The sequence below is a fragment of the Clinocottus analis genome, unplaced genomic scaffold (genome assembly GCF_023055335.1).
Source record: "Clinocottus analis isolate CAN_PGR_092001 unplaced genomic scaffold, fCliAna1.0.p SCAF_109, whole genome shotgun sequence".
In the NCBI taxonomy this organism is placed as follows: Eukaryota; Metazoa; Chordata; class Actinopteri; order Perciformes; family Cottidae; genus Clinocottus; species Clinocottus analis.
Genome location: NW_027175831.1, coordinates 17295 through 30000, shown reverse-complemented (window position 1 = coordinate 30000; position 12706 = coordinate 17295). Strand labels below are relative to the sequence as shown.

Sequence of the window (12706 nt, the reverse complement as noted above, 5' to 3'; positions counted from 1 at the left end):
TTAATCAATTCAGATGATGAATGATGGTTATTGTCATTCTTCTTGTCATTAGATAAATCATTCAAATCAGTAAATAAAAGAACAGCTGCACTGATTATTTAACATATATCTTGTACACATTTGGGGCTTCTCGGTATAAATTTTGTCCTCGTGAGTTAAAGTGAGTTTCTTCTTTGAGGACGGTTTGTTTATTTAAATCAAAACTCCAAGAGACTTCAAACAGGATCAATATATTTAGAAATGATTGATTTTCAAACGGTGACGTCCTATTGGTTCATGGAGGCGTAGGAGGCGGAGCTTCAGCGTGAGTCTGGTCCCCCAAAAACATGTGATAAACTATAAAGTTCCTTTTAATTCTCACAACTTTAAGTGTGTTATTCTTTATAATTTTAAAATGTTAAAGCCACTCGGTGTTCATGAGGAGCTCAGGACGCTGTGATCATAAATGAACTCATATATCTTATATTCAACAGTTACGTCCCTAAAGTCAGACGCACAACTTAAAATAAATGTTATACTGTTACATAAATAATAGATTTTTCATATTTTTAGTTTTGTATTCAAGACGAGACAAAAACAGATTTAAGGAAAGAACTAATCACATCTTTTATTTAAGAATGAATAAATGTTTTCGAAGAAGAAGAAGCTGTGTGACTTGTTTCTAAGATCAAGATGAGACATCGTCCATCTGGATTTGATGCTTAACTTCGTTTACTTTTGTATAATGAAGTTATAAAGTTACACAGTATTGAGTATTTCCTTTTTCTGTTACTTTATACTCCCACTACATCCCAGAGATAAAGGTCGTAATGCTATAATATGTATTTTTGTCTATAATAATAGTACATGTTATTAGTTATTTAATTAAAAGGTACTCGAGGTGCTTTACATGGTAAAAACAAACAATAGAAGCTATAACAATATAAACAAGAGATTACGCAACAATAAGAAAGCAACACGAAAACAAAGCATCACAGGTTAAAAGCCGATTTAAATAAATATACTGAAACAGATGTGATGTTATTGCTACTTTTGTCTTAAAAGCCAACATTTAAACTTTAAATGTAAACATCCTAGAACAGTAGTTGGCAGTGAGCCGCCATGCTTCAGCCTCATGTTGTGAAACATGGATTATAATTTACGTAATAATAAATTCCAGTGCTTCGAGCTGATTGGCTCATTCGTCTAGCTGTTATCTTACGAGCCAATGAAAATCAACCAAACCGGTCCGCACTGAACTAAAACAAGCCAATCGGGGCGCGGAGCTAACGTCACGTGTGACTTATTCCGTGTGACGTATGCGGCCTTCCGCTGCAGTCGCCATCTTGTCGTCGTCGAGAAAAGAAGCGGAGCAGAGAAACAACGACAAGACGACGACAGAAATAAACCACCAAACCGGCGTTCTTTTTTATATATTTTTTAGATATATCGCCGACTCAGGGCCAGAAGAGTTAAGCCCACATGGGTTCACGGACTGCCTGCTGATCAATGGTCACGCTTATCGATAGAGCCGCCGCTGTAGGTTTTCCCGGGTCCCTCGGATCCAAGATGGCCGACGAGGCGGCGCGTGAAGACGCGTGTCGGGAGTACCAGTCCTCGCTGGAGGACCTGACATTCAACAGCAAGCCGCACATCAACATGCTGACCATCCTGGCCGAGGAAAACCTCAACTTCGCCAAGGATATCGTGGCTATTATTGAAGCGCAAATAAGCAAGGTTTTTATAAATATAGAATACTTTTCAATTTCAGTTGGGGTTTATTTTCATCTGTCGGAACGGGGTCTGTTTAGATTCATCATGGCGGCCAGCGGCGGGTCACGTGGTTGTTGTTCGGGGGGAGGCAGGGGGGGGGGGGGTGGAGAGGCGTTTTAGCTCAATGTGTTTAAGTGAAAACCTCGTTTTTTAAGTGATAAATAATTTCTACATATACCTGAATGGCTGTTGATCGAATCGCGCAACGCTGAAGTGAAAATCCACCGTAAATATATTTTTAGATGTTATTTGTTAAACAATAACCGAAATCGTAAATGACTAAAAGCTGATTTATATGATGAACTAGTGGATAGCGTGTGGACTTTGAGACGTAATGTCGTCGCCAAACTGTCAGTTATTTGTAAATACAATACAAATAAATGTTTTTCAAATACAAAATGTTAATTTATAACTAATTTGTCAGTGAAAAATTCGATAGGAGCTGTAGGAGAAAACAAACATGGCGGACGTAACAAATATTAAGTGTTGAGCAACAACTCTGTGACCGGAAGTCCAGGTCGTTGCGATGCAGCTAAACATCGTTGTACACATCTAAACATATCTTAAAATATAACTGAACATTCGTCAACTAATCTTATGTATTTATATATTTAAGTGATTTAAGGTTTCTCAAGTAAACTTAAGGTATGTCTGTTCAATACAAAGACTTCCGGGTCTCGACTATTTCTATTTTTTTAGTTGAATGAACACGTGAATATCAAATTATTTAATTCATTACCATTTTATCTAATTCTCGGTGTTAAAAAGTAGGAAATGTTATTTTTTTCCTCTAAAACTGCAGTTCAATATCCTGCATCGTAGGGAAACTTATGGATTGACAAATACAGTAAAAAAAAAAAATACAAATATTATACTAATTTGAACACTGATTGTACAATTTATTAATCATATTTAACTCCAGAGTCACAAAGCAATAACTGCCAGACTCTGGTCCATAATAAGATAATATAAAATAACTCTTTATTGGTTATTAGCAGTGAGAGAAACGAGGATAACCTTCACAGGAGATGCAAGGGAAAACAGTAAAGACTCCACAATAGCCGTATTATATCTTTATATTGCAGCAGTTAAAGCGATTAAGTTGAGCAGCCTGACAGCAGCAGGAAGGATTAATATAATAATAATGATGATGATTACTACTAATCTGCGTTAGTTTACGGTGGACTTTGACCTTTGCAGCGTTGGTTAATACTCTGAGCACCGTTACGTTGATAATTATCTTTACATCTGCTGACCGAGGCCACATTGATGTTTTTCTACGTTATTGTTAATAAATATTGCCGGATAGCTTTTGTTCGGCGCAGGAGATGTGGCCTCATTATTATTATTATTATTATTATTATTATTATTATTATTATTATTAAAGCTCCTTTTCGCCTTCTTTAGTAAATTCATCTCAGTCACAACAAAACGTTTCTCTGCATTAATTCACTAGTTGAAATCTTTGAATTACTGAAATGTGATTGAATGGTTAAAATGTTATAATAAAAAATGTGAAATGTGCTTTTTGTCATTTTTTATTTCCCAGTGTAATTTATTGGTCTGACTCTGGTTCATATTTACTGCTCGGCTCTAGTCGCTAACGAGTTAAAACTAAAAGCTTCTTCCAACCAAACGCCGACCGTCCTCTGAGAGGTCATCGGCCGTGTGTTTTTTTTTAAACAATCGACTGAGAGAAAACAACTCTGAGGGTTAAAACACTCTGCAGTGAGTGATGGAGCTGTCGGTGTGGACGGGCGTCTGGGTAAAGTACAAAGAGGGTTCATGGAGGAGAAACCCTCTTTGGAGGTAACGCGGCTCCCGAGGACTGGACTTTTTTTTTCTTCTTTTTTTTTTTTTACCCATAATGCATCATGGACATGTTTTCATTTTTTTTTCTTTCTCCCCTAACTCTTGAAGAAGGATCAATAAGCTCCTGAGACGTCTGCAGAAACCAAACTGACTGCTTCATTACTGAAGATGACTTTTTATTTCCCCGTGTGACGTCAGAGGACTCTCACAATCACAGGATGTTTTTTTTCCTCGATTTTTGCTTCCAGACTGAAGAGAAATCTTTTGGGACTGTGCACTGAATGTTTTTACTTAAAAAATTAATATAATCACTTTTTGTTTTTTTTACTGTCTTCCACACAGCGGGTGGTGAGGGGACACGATGTGATTCTGAGCGTCTTGTTGCTGAAATGTTTGGTTTTTTAACCCCTGTTGTGTTCTAAACTTGTCGAGTTCTCTATTGCTCCAGGCCCCATCTGCAGAGAAGCTTCCAGTTTTGTACTTAGTGGATTCCATAGTGAAGAATGTTGGAGGAGAGTACCTTGCAGTGTTTGCTAAAAACCTAATCACTTCATTTATATGTGTCTTTGAAAAGGTACAGTTCTCTTTGCTGCCGTTCAAACATTTAAGCACTAAACATCTTAGCAGCCCACTTCACTTCCTGTTTGTTGTTGCCTGCTTCCTAACATAAACATAGTCCGCTGATAGAGGCTTTTGAAACATTCATTCATAACTCTTGTTAAAGGATATACATATATTGTGTATATATTTATTCTCCTTGTCTTGTAATGGACTTAGAGCTGCTTTGGCTTGTAATCTCTTGTGAAGCTGCTGAAGTGTTTGTGGGTTTCCGGCTGTGGACCAAGTCCTGTCTTCTGTTCGTAGGTGGATGAAAACACGAGGAAGAGTTTGTTCAAGCTGCGCTCGACGTGGGACGACGTGTTCCCGCTGAAGAGGCTGTACGCGCTGGACCTGCGGGTCCACTCGGTGGACCCCGCGTGGCCCATCAAGCCGCTGCCGCCCACCGTCACCGCCAACGCCAGCATCCACGTCAACCCCAAGTTCCTGAAGCAGGTGTGTGTCTGTGTGTGTCTGTGTGTGTCTGTGTGTGTCTGTGTGTGTCTGTGTGTGTGTGGTTCATGTCATAGCTCAACAGACCAGTTTGTTTCATTAGTGTTGTGTAGTCGGTTGAATATAAGACCAACCTGAAAGGCATTCAGTGTTTAATGATTCAATAAATATCAAAATGTACATTTTTAAGTCAAAGTACACGAAATGAAGAAAACTGCTGTTAATAATTCCCCTTTCTTCACGTTATGTTCTGATCAATGTAACAAGGTAAACAAACAATGTAACAAAGGTAAACACAAACAATGTAACAACCTAGTAGCAAAGTATTTGTGCTGCGACTCGATACAAATGGTTTTCAAACATTGTAAAACCAGCTGACTGGATGCATTTCTGGATGTTTGAAAACTGATTTTTTTAAAAATCTAAATACACTTTTGCATTGAGTCATACATCTAATAATAATCTAATAATAATAATCAGTTTACTGTCTTCAGACTAAGTAGCAGCTGAACCGTCCAAGAGGCTTTAACCAGAGAGCTTTACATTCAACAGAGAAATGGATCGATTCTCCATGAATGTATAATGTATTTTATAATTTGGCTGTGAAGCATTTTAAGTTGGAAGCAACATTTCTCTCTTGAATGGAACAAAAGCTGTGAAATGTAACTCGTGAACTCACCGATTGTCCTCTTCTTCGTCTCTCCTCCTCTTCGTCGTGTCTCCAGCCCGACGAGGTTCCGTCTCCTCAGCCGGCTCCCGCTAAGCCGGCGCCGGCAGCGTTGACGCCGCCGGCGCCCAAGCCGGCCCCCGTCCCGGTCTCGGCCGTCGCCGTCAGCCAGTCCAGCCTCACGCAGGAGCAGCTGATCCGCCAGCAGCTGCTCGCCAAACAGAAGCAACTCCTGGAGCTTCAGCAGAAGAAGATCGAGCTGGAGCTGCAGCAGACCAACGAGCAGCTGGTAGGGAGCGCTGACCCGATCTGACCCGGATCAGATCTGACCTGACCGAGGTCCTCTGTGTGTTTTACTTTGTGTTCAGCTCGTTAGTGACGTCACAGTGAGGGCTCATCAATGAGAAATGATCACTTTGATCATTGATGAGCTGAGAACAGTTTAAAGAAAACTATGTTCAATGTCCGTTTCCGATATATTTTCTCTCAAAATGATCAAAGGGAACTGATAACAGTATTGATAAGGAACCAAACCTTCGTATTGATAACTTCCTAACGAAGCCGTCTGATGGAAATAAACCTCAGTATGAAATCCTCCGTGACAGACGAGTAACTCACAGCAGACACATTGACATTGTTTAGATGTAAACAGCTGTTCGGTCCGCAGGGCGGTGGGTTCGTGATCCCGGTGGCGTCTCGAGTCTCGCCTCCGGCGCCGTTGAGGTCCGCCGGCCAAATGGCTCCCGTGGTCCGGTCGTGGATTCCTCCTTCGACTCCGGCGGACGCCAAGCCGCCCACCAGAGACCCGCGTCTGAACCGCGGTGGCCAACCGCGCAAAGAACAGCATTCTGGGAAGAAGGACGGCCCCGCCGCCGCAGGGAGTCCAGCGGCGACGCCCGAGAAGTCCGCCCGGCCCGACAAGGTCAAGACCCCGAGGAAGGAAGCGCCGGACGACAAGCCCAAGTCCAAGCCGCCGTCTCCGATGACCAAAGGGCTGCAGGGGAAAAACAAGACGGAGGCCGAGGCGCAGAAGTCGGCCGACGGCACCAAGAAAGACCCTCGGCTGAAGAAACGCCCGCAGGACAAGACCACCGGGGACGAGGAGCTGAAGAGGAGGTGCACCGACAAGAAGGAGCGCGAGGAGGCGGCTCGGGTGGCCGAACCCCAGAGAGTAGCCGACCCCCACAGGACGGGGGAACCCCACAGAGCTGCAGCAGACCCCCACAGAGCTGCAGCAGACCCCCACAGAGCTGCAGCAGACCCCCACAGAGCTGCAGCAGACCCCCACAGAGCTGCAGCAGACCCCCACAGAGCTGCTGCAGACCCCCACAGAGCTGCTGCAGACCCCCACAGAGCTGCAGCAGACCCCCACAGAGCTGCTGCAGACCCCCACAGAGCTGCTGCAGACCCCCACAGAGCTGCAGCAGACCCCCACAGAGCTGCTGCAGACCCCCACAGAGCTGCTGCAGACACTCACAGGGCGGGTAAGGGCAAACTGGCTAACGGCTCGGTGGGCAAACACGACCGCGGCGAGTCCGCAGAGAAGCCCGAGTTCAAGACCGGAGGCAATGCCCGCACGCACGCCAGGAAACGCACACGCTCGCGGTCCCGCTCGCGCTCCCCAGGCTCCTCCGCCGCCGCCTCGTCCTCCCCGAAGAGGAAGGACCGGCGCTCGCCGAAGAGCAGGACGAGGAGCAGCTCCTTGTCCCCGTCGCCGTCGTCCCACAAAGCCGGCAAACCCAGGAGGGTCGGCCCGGGGTCGGACCACGGGAAGCTCGGCCGGGGGGACCGGCCCGCCGCGGCCAAGAAGAGCAACCCGTCGGAGAGCCGGCGGTCCAAGAGGCCGGCGGAGGACCGGCACGCCGAGTCCAGAGATCCTCACAAGGAAGCCAAGGAGGCGCCGCACCGCTGGAGGAGCGGCTGGGAGGAGAACAAGCAGTGAGTCCGTCTAATGTTCACAGCGTTTAATATCGATGACGACGAACCGTCAGTCAGATTGTTCCTGATTGATTTCACTTGAATGTGAGGGTTTAAATCTCTGCGGCGCATGAAGGTAAACTGAGTCTGTGTTTTTCAGTCCGAAGCTGCCGGAGGACTCCCACGTGAAGCCGGGCCCTCAGAGGCACAAACCCTACGGGCCCCCGGCCCGGCCGCCCGCGCCCCGGACCCCCAAGCACCGCCTCAGCGTGGACGCCAACCTGCAGATCCCCGAAGCGCTCAACTCCGCCTCCAAGAAGGACCTGCTGCGGCGGGTACGAGCCCCATGTTCCTGATGTGTATGGTTTGAAGTTGTGGAGCTTTTAAAATGCAAAGAAAGTCTTAAACTTTCTGAGCTCTGGTTCTCCATCGGCTGGCGTTGAGATCACAAACTAGAAATTCCCCAAAAGCTTTGAGCTTGAGAGGAACGTACGATTGTTAACCGCCGGTCTCTCTGCAGGCCAGCAAGCGGCTGGAGAGCGGCGAGATCTCCCAGGAGGACTTCCTGAACATGGCCCACCAGATCAAGCACTTCTTCCAGTACCAGGAGGAGAAGCAGCGCTCGGACGGCTGGGACGACGACCCCGCCAAGAAGCTGCTGGGCTCGCCGGCGCCGCCGCAGACGACCCGCGGCGGCATGGACGCGGCCGAGCTGTCGTACCTCGTGCACAAGTCCAGGCTGAGGAAGACTCAGGTCACCCACCGAGCCGCGTGGGAGGGCGAGGAGAGTCCGGAGGACGACGACGACGCCAAGACGGGCGGCAGCCAGAGCGCCGGACGCCCGAAGTACAGCCGGACGCCACAGAGGGACTGGCAAGGTGAGCGGCGGGGCGGGGCATCTTGTTGGCGCTCGTTTCAAGGAAAACAAATGATGTTGTTCAGAAGTTAAAAGCCGGGTTTCATTCTTTTCTCCTCGTAGCTGAAAGGAGGAGCAAAGAGCGCGAGGAGCCGCGGCTGATCGAGGAGTACAACCACGGCAAAGAGTTCCCCGCCCTGAAGTCCCTGCCGGGCCTTCGCTTCAGGAGGAGAGCCGACCCCCGAGAGCCCAGTGAGTCCACCCGTCTTTATCCTCAGAGGTCAGAGGTCAGGCCCTCGGCGGCAGCCATTCTGGGTCAAAAAGAGATCCGCTTGCACAGCGAGTCCTTCAGCGGGAGTGTGTAGTCCAGGAGTGTGTAGTCCAGGAGTGTGTAGTCCAGGAGTGTGTAGTCCAGGAGTGTGTAGTTTTCTCAGAATTTCCATCCAGGAGTTCAGGACGTCAACGTGACTCCGAGGAGGAACAGGAGGAACTCTTCACGGTTCTGTGTTTGTGTTCCAGGTGAGAGGGAGTGGAACTCGCCGCTGACGGAGCGGCCGCGCTTCGACGAGCGCGAGGAGCCGAAGAGCGGCTACGACGCGCCGCGGGGCTACGGCGCGCTGCCGGCCGACGCCCGAAGACCGGAGGGGCCCGCCGGCGGCGGCCCCGCGGTCCACCGGAGCTGCCCGAGCCCGGAGGCGGCGGCTCCCCGGTTTGAGCGCGAGCGCCTCTCGCCGCTGCACCAGAAGGACCCGGCGGACATGAGCCCGATCCCGCGCTTCGAGAGCCCGAACAGCGAGCACTCGGACGACGGGCCCCTGAACCTGGACGCCCTGAACCCAAAATCCATCCTGAAGGCGGCGCCCAACGCGGGGCCGCTGGCGGCAGCGCGGCAGCGCAGCGACTCCCCGGGTCACACGCCGCCTCACGCCGCCGGGCACCCGCCGCCGCCTCGCTACGACGGGCCCCCCGGTCACATGGGCCCCGGGAGGCCGCACCCTGCGGGCTGGTACGAGAGCGGCGGGGGGCCCGGGCGCTACGACGACCCGTCCCGGTTCGAAGGGCCTCACCACCAGGGGCCCGGCCGCTTCGGTCCGCCGCACCACAACATGCCGGAGCGCTTCGACGGGCCCCACATGCCTCACGGCGGTCTGGGGCGCTACAACGGCCCGCCCCAGGGCCCCGGCAGGTTCGAGGGCCCGGGTCACTTCGAGGGCCCCATGCAGCGCTTCGACGCGCCGCGGTGCTTCGAGAACAACATGGCCGCCGGGCCCGGCTCGGGGCCCATGGGCTTCCAGCAGCAGCGGCCCATGCGCTTCGACGGCCCTCAGAACCAGATGGGCCCCATGAGGTTCGACGGCGCCGGTCCGATGCGCTTCGAGTCCCCCGTGCAGCCGGGGCCCCGGTTCGACGCGCCCCACCAGCAGGGCGGCCCCCCGCTCTACGAGGCGGGGCCCCTGAGGTTCCAGCACGGCCTGCAGCCGCCCATGAGGCCGATGGCCCCGCCGCTCTACGACCCCGCCGGCCCCCAGCAGGGCTTCGGCATGAACCCGCAGTTCTCCGGCGGGCCCATGGCGTTCCCGGCTCAGCCGGCGGGAAGCTTCAACATGCAGCCTGGCCCCGCCCCCTTCAGCCAGCCGGGCCCCGCCCCCTTCTACAACCCCGGCGGCCCCGCCGTCAACATGCAGCAGCCGGTGAGTCGAGTCCACGAGAAACACACGTTTATATTTGAGGGTAAAGAAGACGCAGCGTTCACACGGTGTAGAAAATGTATAAATCTGGTTTAAAGTCTCCGGTCAGTGTGTATGAACCTCTTAGAGATCACGGTAAACGCCGCTGTGTGTTCTCTACGTTCTAAACGTTCTGCTGGTGTTTGCAGGTCAACATGTTGGGGAACCTCAGCCAGCCCTTCCTGCCTCAGAACCCGGTGCCTTTCGGACAACAAGGTACGTCGTGACCGCCGCCGTCGGCCTCATTCATGAATGAATGAAATGAAGCGTCTCTGACCTCTGACCTCTCGCCCTGCAGCTCCTCCAGAGAACCACTTCGGTCAGGTGGACGTGAACGACCTTCTGTCCAAGCTCATCTCCAACGGCATCATCAAGCCGTCGCAGCCCGACGCCGCGCCGCCCGTCAGCGCCGGTCAGTGAACGCCTCCTCGTCTGCGGGACCGGGGCTTTAAATAAAGCTGTTTGCTAATGTTTGTTTTTGTGTTTCCAGAACCGACCTCCACGCCTCCTGTAGCTCCGCCCACAGTGGTGGTGGTGGAGGAGGAGGAAGAGGAGCCGGAGGAGGAGGAAGACGACGACCTCCCGGACCTCACCAGCTTCACCGTCGACGACATGAAACAGTGAGTTCAGACAGCTAAGCTAACCGCTAACGCTTCAGTGTTATTCTGGTTTCCTGTGGCATCGCTCGGTGTTGTGGCGCTCTCGGCTCGGTGTTATTTCGCCCTCCTCTGTGTCTCTCAGGCGCTTTGAGAGCGTGGTGACCAAGCTGTACTCGGGGAACCAGTGCTGCCTGTGCAGCATGCGCTTCACGGCCACGCAGACCGACCTGTACGCCGACCACCTGGACTGGCACTTCAGGCAGAACCACGCCGGCAAGGTGGCCGGCAAGAAGATCACGCACCGGCGCTGGTACTACGGCCTCCGGGTGAGAGACGGCGCCGCCCGCTGGGAGCCGAGGCCCCTGCAGGCGAGACCCGGGGCTGAAACTCTCTGTTGTGTCCTTCAGGACTGGGTGGAGTTCGAGGAGATCGCCGACCTGGAGGAGCGAGCGAAGAGCCACTTCTTTGAGAAGGAGAACGAGGTGGAGGTGCAGAAGAGCCAGCAGGCCGCCAAGGAGAAGGAGTTCCTGAGCGTCAAAGCCACCAAGGACCAAGTGGGAGAGGTGCGGCTCACTGTTATGGTCTAGCACCTTAAAGTACTAGATGTAGAGGAAGTAGACCGGTGCATCGGCTGGTAGTCAAAGTGCACAAACTGAATGCTTTTGTACTTATTATATTTTTATAGTAATAATAATTAAGTGTAAATAACACACTGACATGGTGGTGTTTGTTTCCTGCAGCTGTGTGAAATCTGTCAGGAGCCGTTTGAGACGTACTGGGTGGAGGAAGAGGAGGACTGGTTCCTGAAGGATGCGCTGAGGGTGGACGACAAGGTACCACCAGAACTATTAAGGATTTTCAGAATAAAAGAATCTCATGATTTTTGGTTAAATTATCAGAAATTTTCCAACGATAAAGATTTTCAAACATAGAAAATATATTATATTTTTGTAAACTGTCACTAAAAATCTTGGAAAAATGGCCAATAAATACATTTACTCATTGACATGTATTTATGCTAATGAGCAAACATTGAAATATGTTTATGCTAATGAGCGAACGTTCACTAAACCAACTTTAACTTAATAAACATCCTGAAGGATTAGTTTTATAAATCAGTTCTAATATGTTAACGATCAATAAATCTGTTTTCTCAGAACTTCCATCCCGCCTGCTTTGAGGATTATAAAAACGTGAGTAACTGAACTTTAATCATAATATTAATATTAATAGTGTTTTGAAGTCGGACGCTGACGCTCGTTTGTCCTCAGACGTCGTCGTACCTCGACGTCACGCCGTCGCCCAGCAAGCTGCTCGCCGAGCACCCGCTGAGCGCCTTCATCAAGAGCGAGGAAGACGAGGAGGAAGAGGCGAGCGCTTCCTGTGCCGTCGCCGCCGCCGCCGTTGCCGCTATCACCGTCAAACAGGAAGTGGAGTCGGCGGCGGCGTGCGAGCTGCCTGAGGTGAAGAAGGAGGAGGTTTTAACAGACTGTGATCAGAGTGAAGCGTAACGCACGCTCGGCTCCTCCCCCTTCAGGAGGAGTCCTTAGCTCCTCCCCCTTCAGGAGGCGTTCTTAGCTCCTCCCCCTCAGATTATAAACTTGAATACATTTTTGTATTTGGATTCTGCGCGACCGTTTCCAGGTCTCTCTCTCTCCGTTCTGTGAATTAAAACTTGTTTTATTTGAAAAGAAGAATGTTTTTTGTTACTTTTTCTTTCTTTTGGCGAAGAGATGTAAATGATTTAATTTATGAATTAAAGTATTTTTTGGTATCTCTGGTGTACCGGTGATTGTGTGACTGGCTGCAGGTGTGGCGGGAAAGGTAAGAATCAGAGGCTCCGCCTCCTGAAGACGTCAAAGAGTCTGAAACTTCAGTTGTGTGTGAACGTGATTCATATTCTGACTCTGTTGTTGTGATTTAGGTTCAAAACAAAAACATAATAAAGTTTAAAGAATTTAAAGTTGTTGTTCTGGTGTTTTTATTTCACGTGAGTTTGTTTCATTCAAAGAAAAGGTTTAAACATCTGATCATCCTGGTTGACAAGGAACATTTATTTGATATTTATTCTCTATAAGGACTTTCTATTTTAGTTTCCACTAAATTGCAAGTGTGCATTTGTTTGTTTTACCAAATGTTTTAATCCAGCTGTTCAAACGTTGATCCTACTCAAATCGAAGCCCAGAAGGCTCTTAACAAAATAAAATACTGAAGGTAATTCCTAATTAAAATTTTTATTAAAAAACTGAAATAGCTGCTAGTGAAGGTAAATACTAACCTAAAGAGCAATTAATTGTATTATGCAAAAAAGTAAATGTTAGAAACT

General features: G+C 49.5%; 2 protein-coding genes across 2 annotated transcripts in view; both read left to right on the top strand.

The window, feature by feature from the left end:
- ncbp3 (nuclear cap binding subunit 3) overlaps window positions 1-21 on the top strand; it is a 5747-nt gene extending 5726 nt beyond the window's left edge. Inside the window, exon 12 of the mRNA XM_068598948.1 lies at window positions 1-21. This exon is cut by the window's left edge and continues 857 nt beyond it. The gene's annotated coding sequence lies outside the window, so the exon portion shown is untranslated.
- A 1301-nt stretch (window positions 22-1322) lies between these two features.
- On the top strand, window positions 1323-12302 carry pcf11 (PCF11 cleavage and polyadenylation factor subunit). The gene is made up of 17 exons (XM_068598861.1): window positions 1323-1716; window positions 4013-4138; window positions 4429-4617; window positions 5340-5570; window positions 5949-7219; window positions 7359-7533; window positions 7719-8076; window positions 8178-8306; window positions 8574-9745; window positions 9931-9997; window positions 10080-10193; window positions 10272-10401; window positions 10523-10706; window positions 10788-10943; window positions 11121-11213; window positions 11538-11573; window positions 11652-12302. The coding sequence occupies exons 1-17, from the start codon at window positions 1489-1491 to the stop codon at window positions 11889-11891; spliced, it is 4899 nt and encodes a 1632-aa protein (XP_068454962.1). The 5' UTR covers window positions 1323-1488; the 3' UTR covers window positions 11892-12302.
- Window positions 12303-12706: the final 404 nt, after the last annotated feature.

Coding starts and splice junctions, on each gene's coding strand:
- pcf11 (XM_068598861.1), top strand. CDS start 1,489: ATGGTCACGCTTATCGATAGAGCCGCCGCTGTAGGTTTTCCCGGGTCC. Junction 4,139..4,428: donor TTATATGTGTCTTTGAAAAG/GTACAGTTCTCT, acceptor TTCTGTTCGTAG/GTGGATGAAAACACGAGGAA. Junction 10,402..10,522: donor ACCGTCGACGACATGAAACA/GTGAGTTCAGAC, acceptor TGTGTCTCTCAG/GCGCTTTGAGAGCGTGGTGA.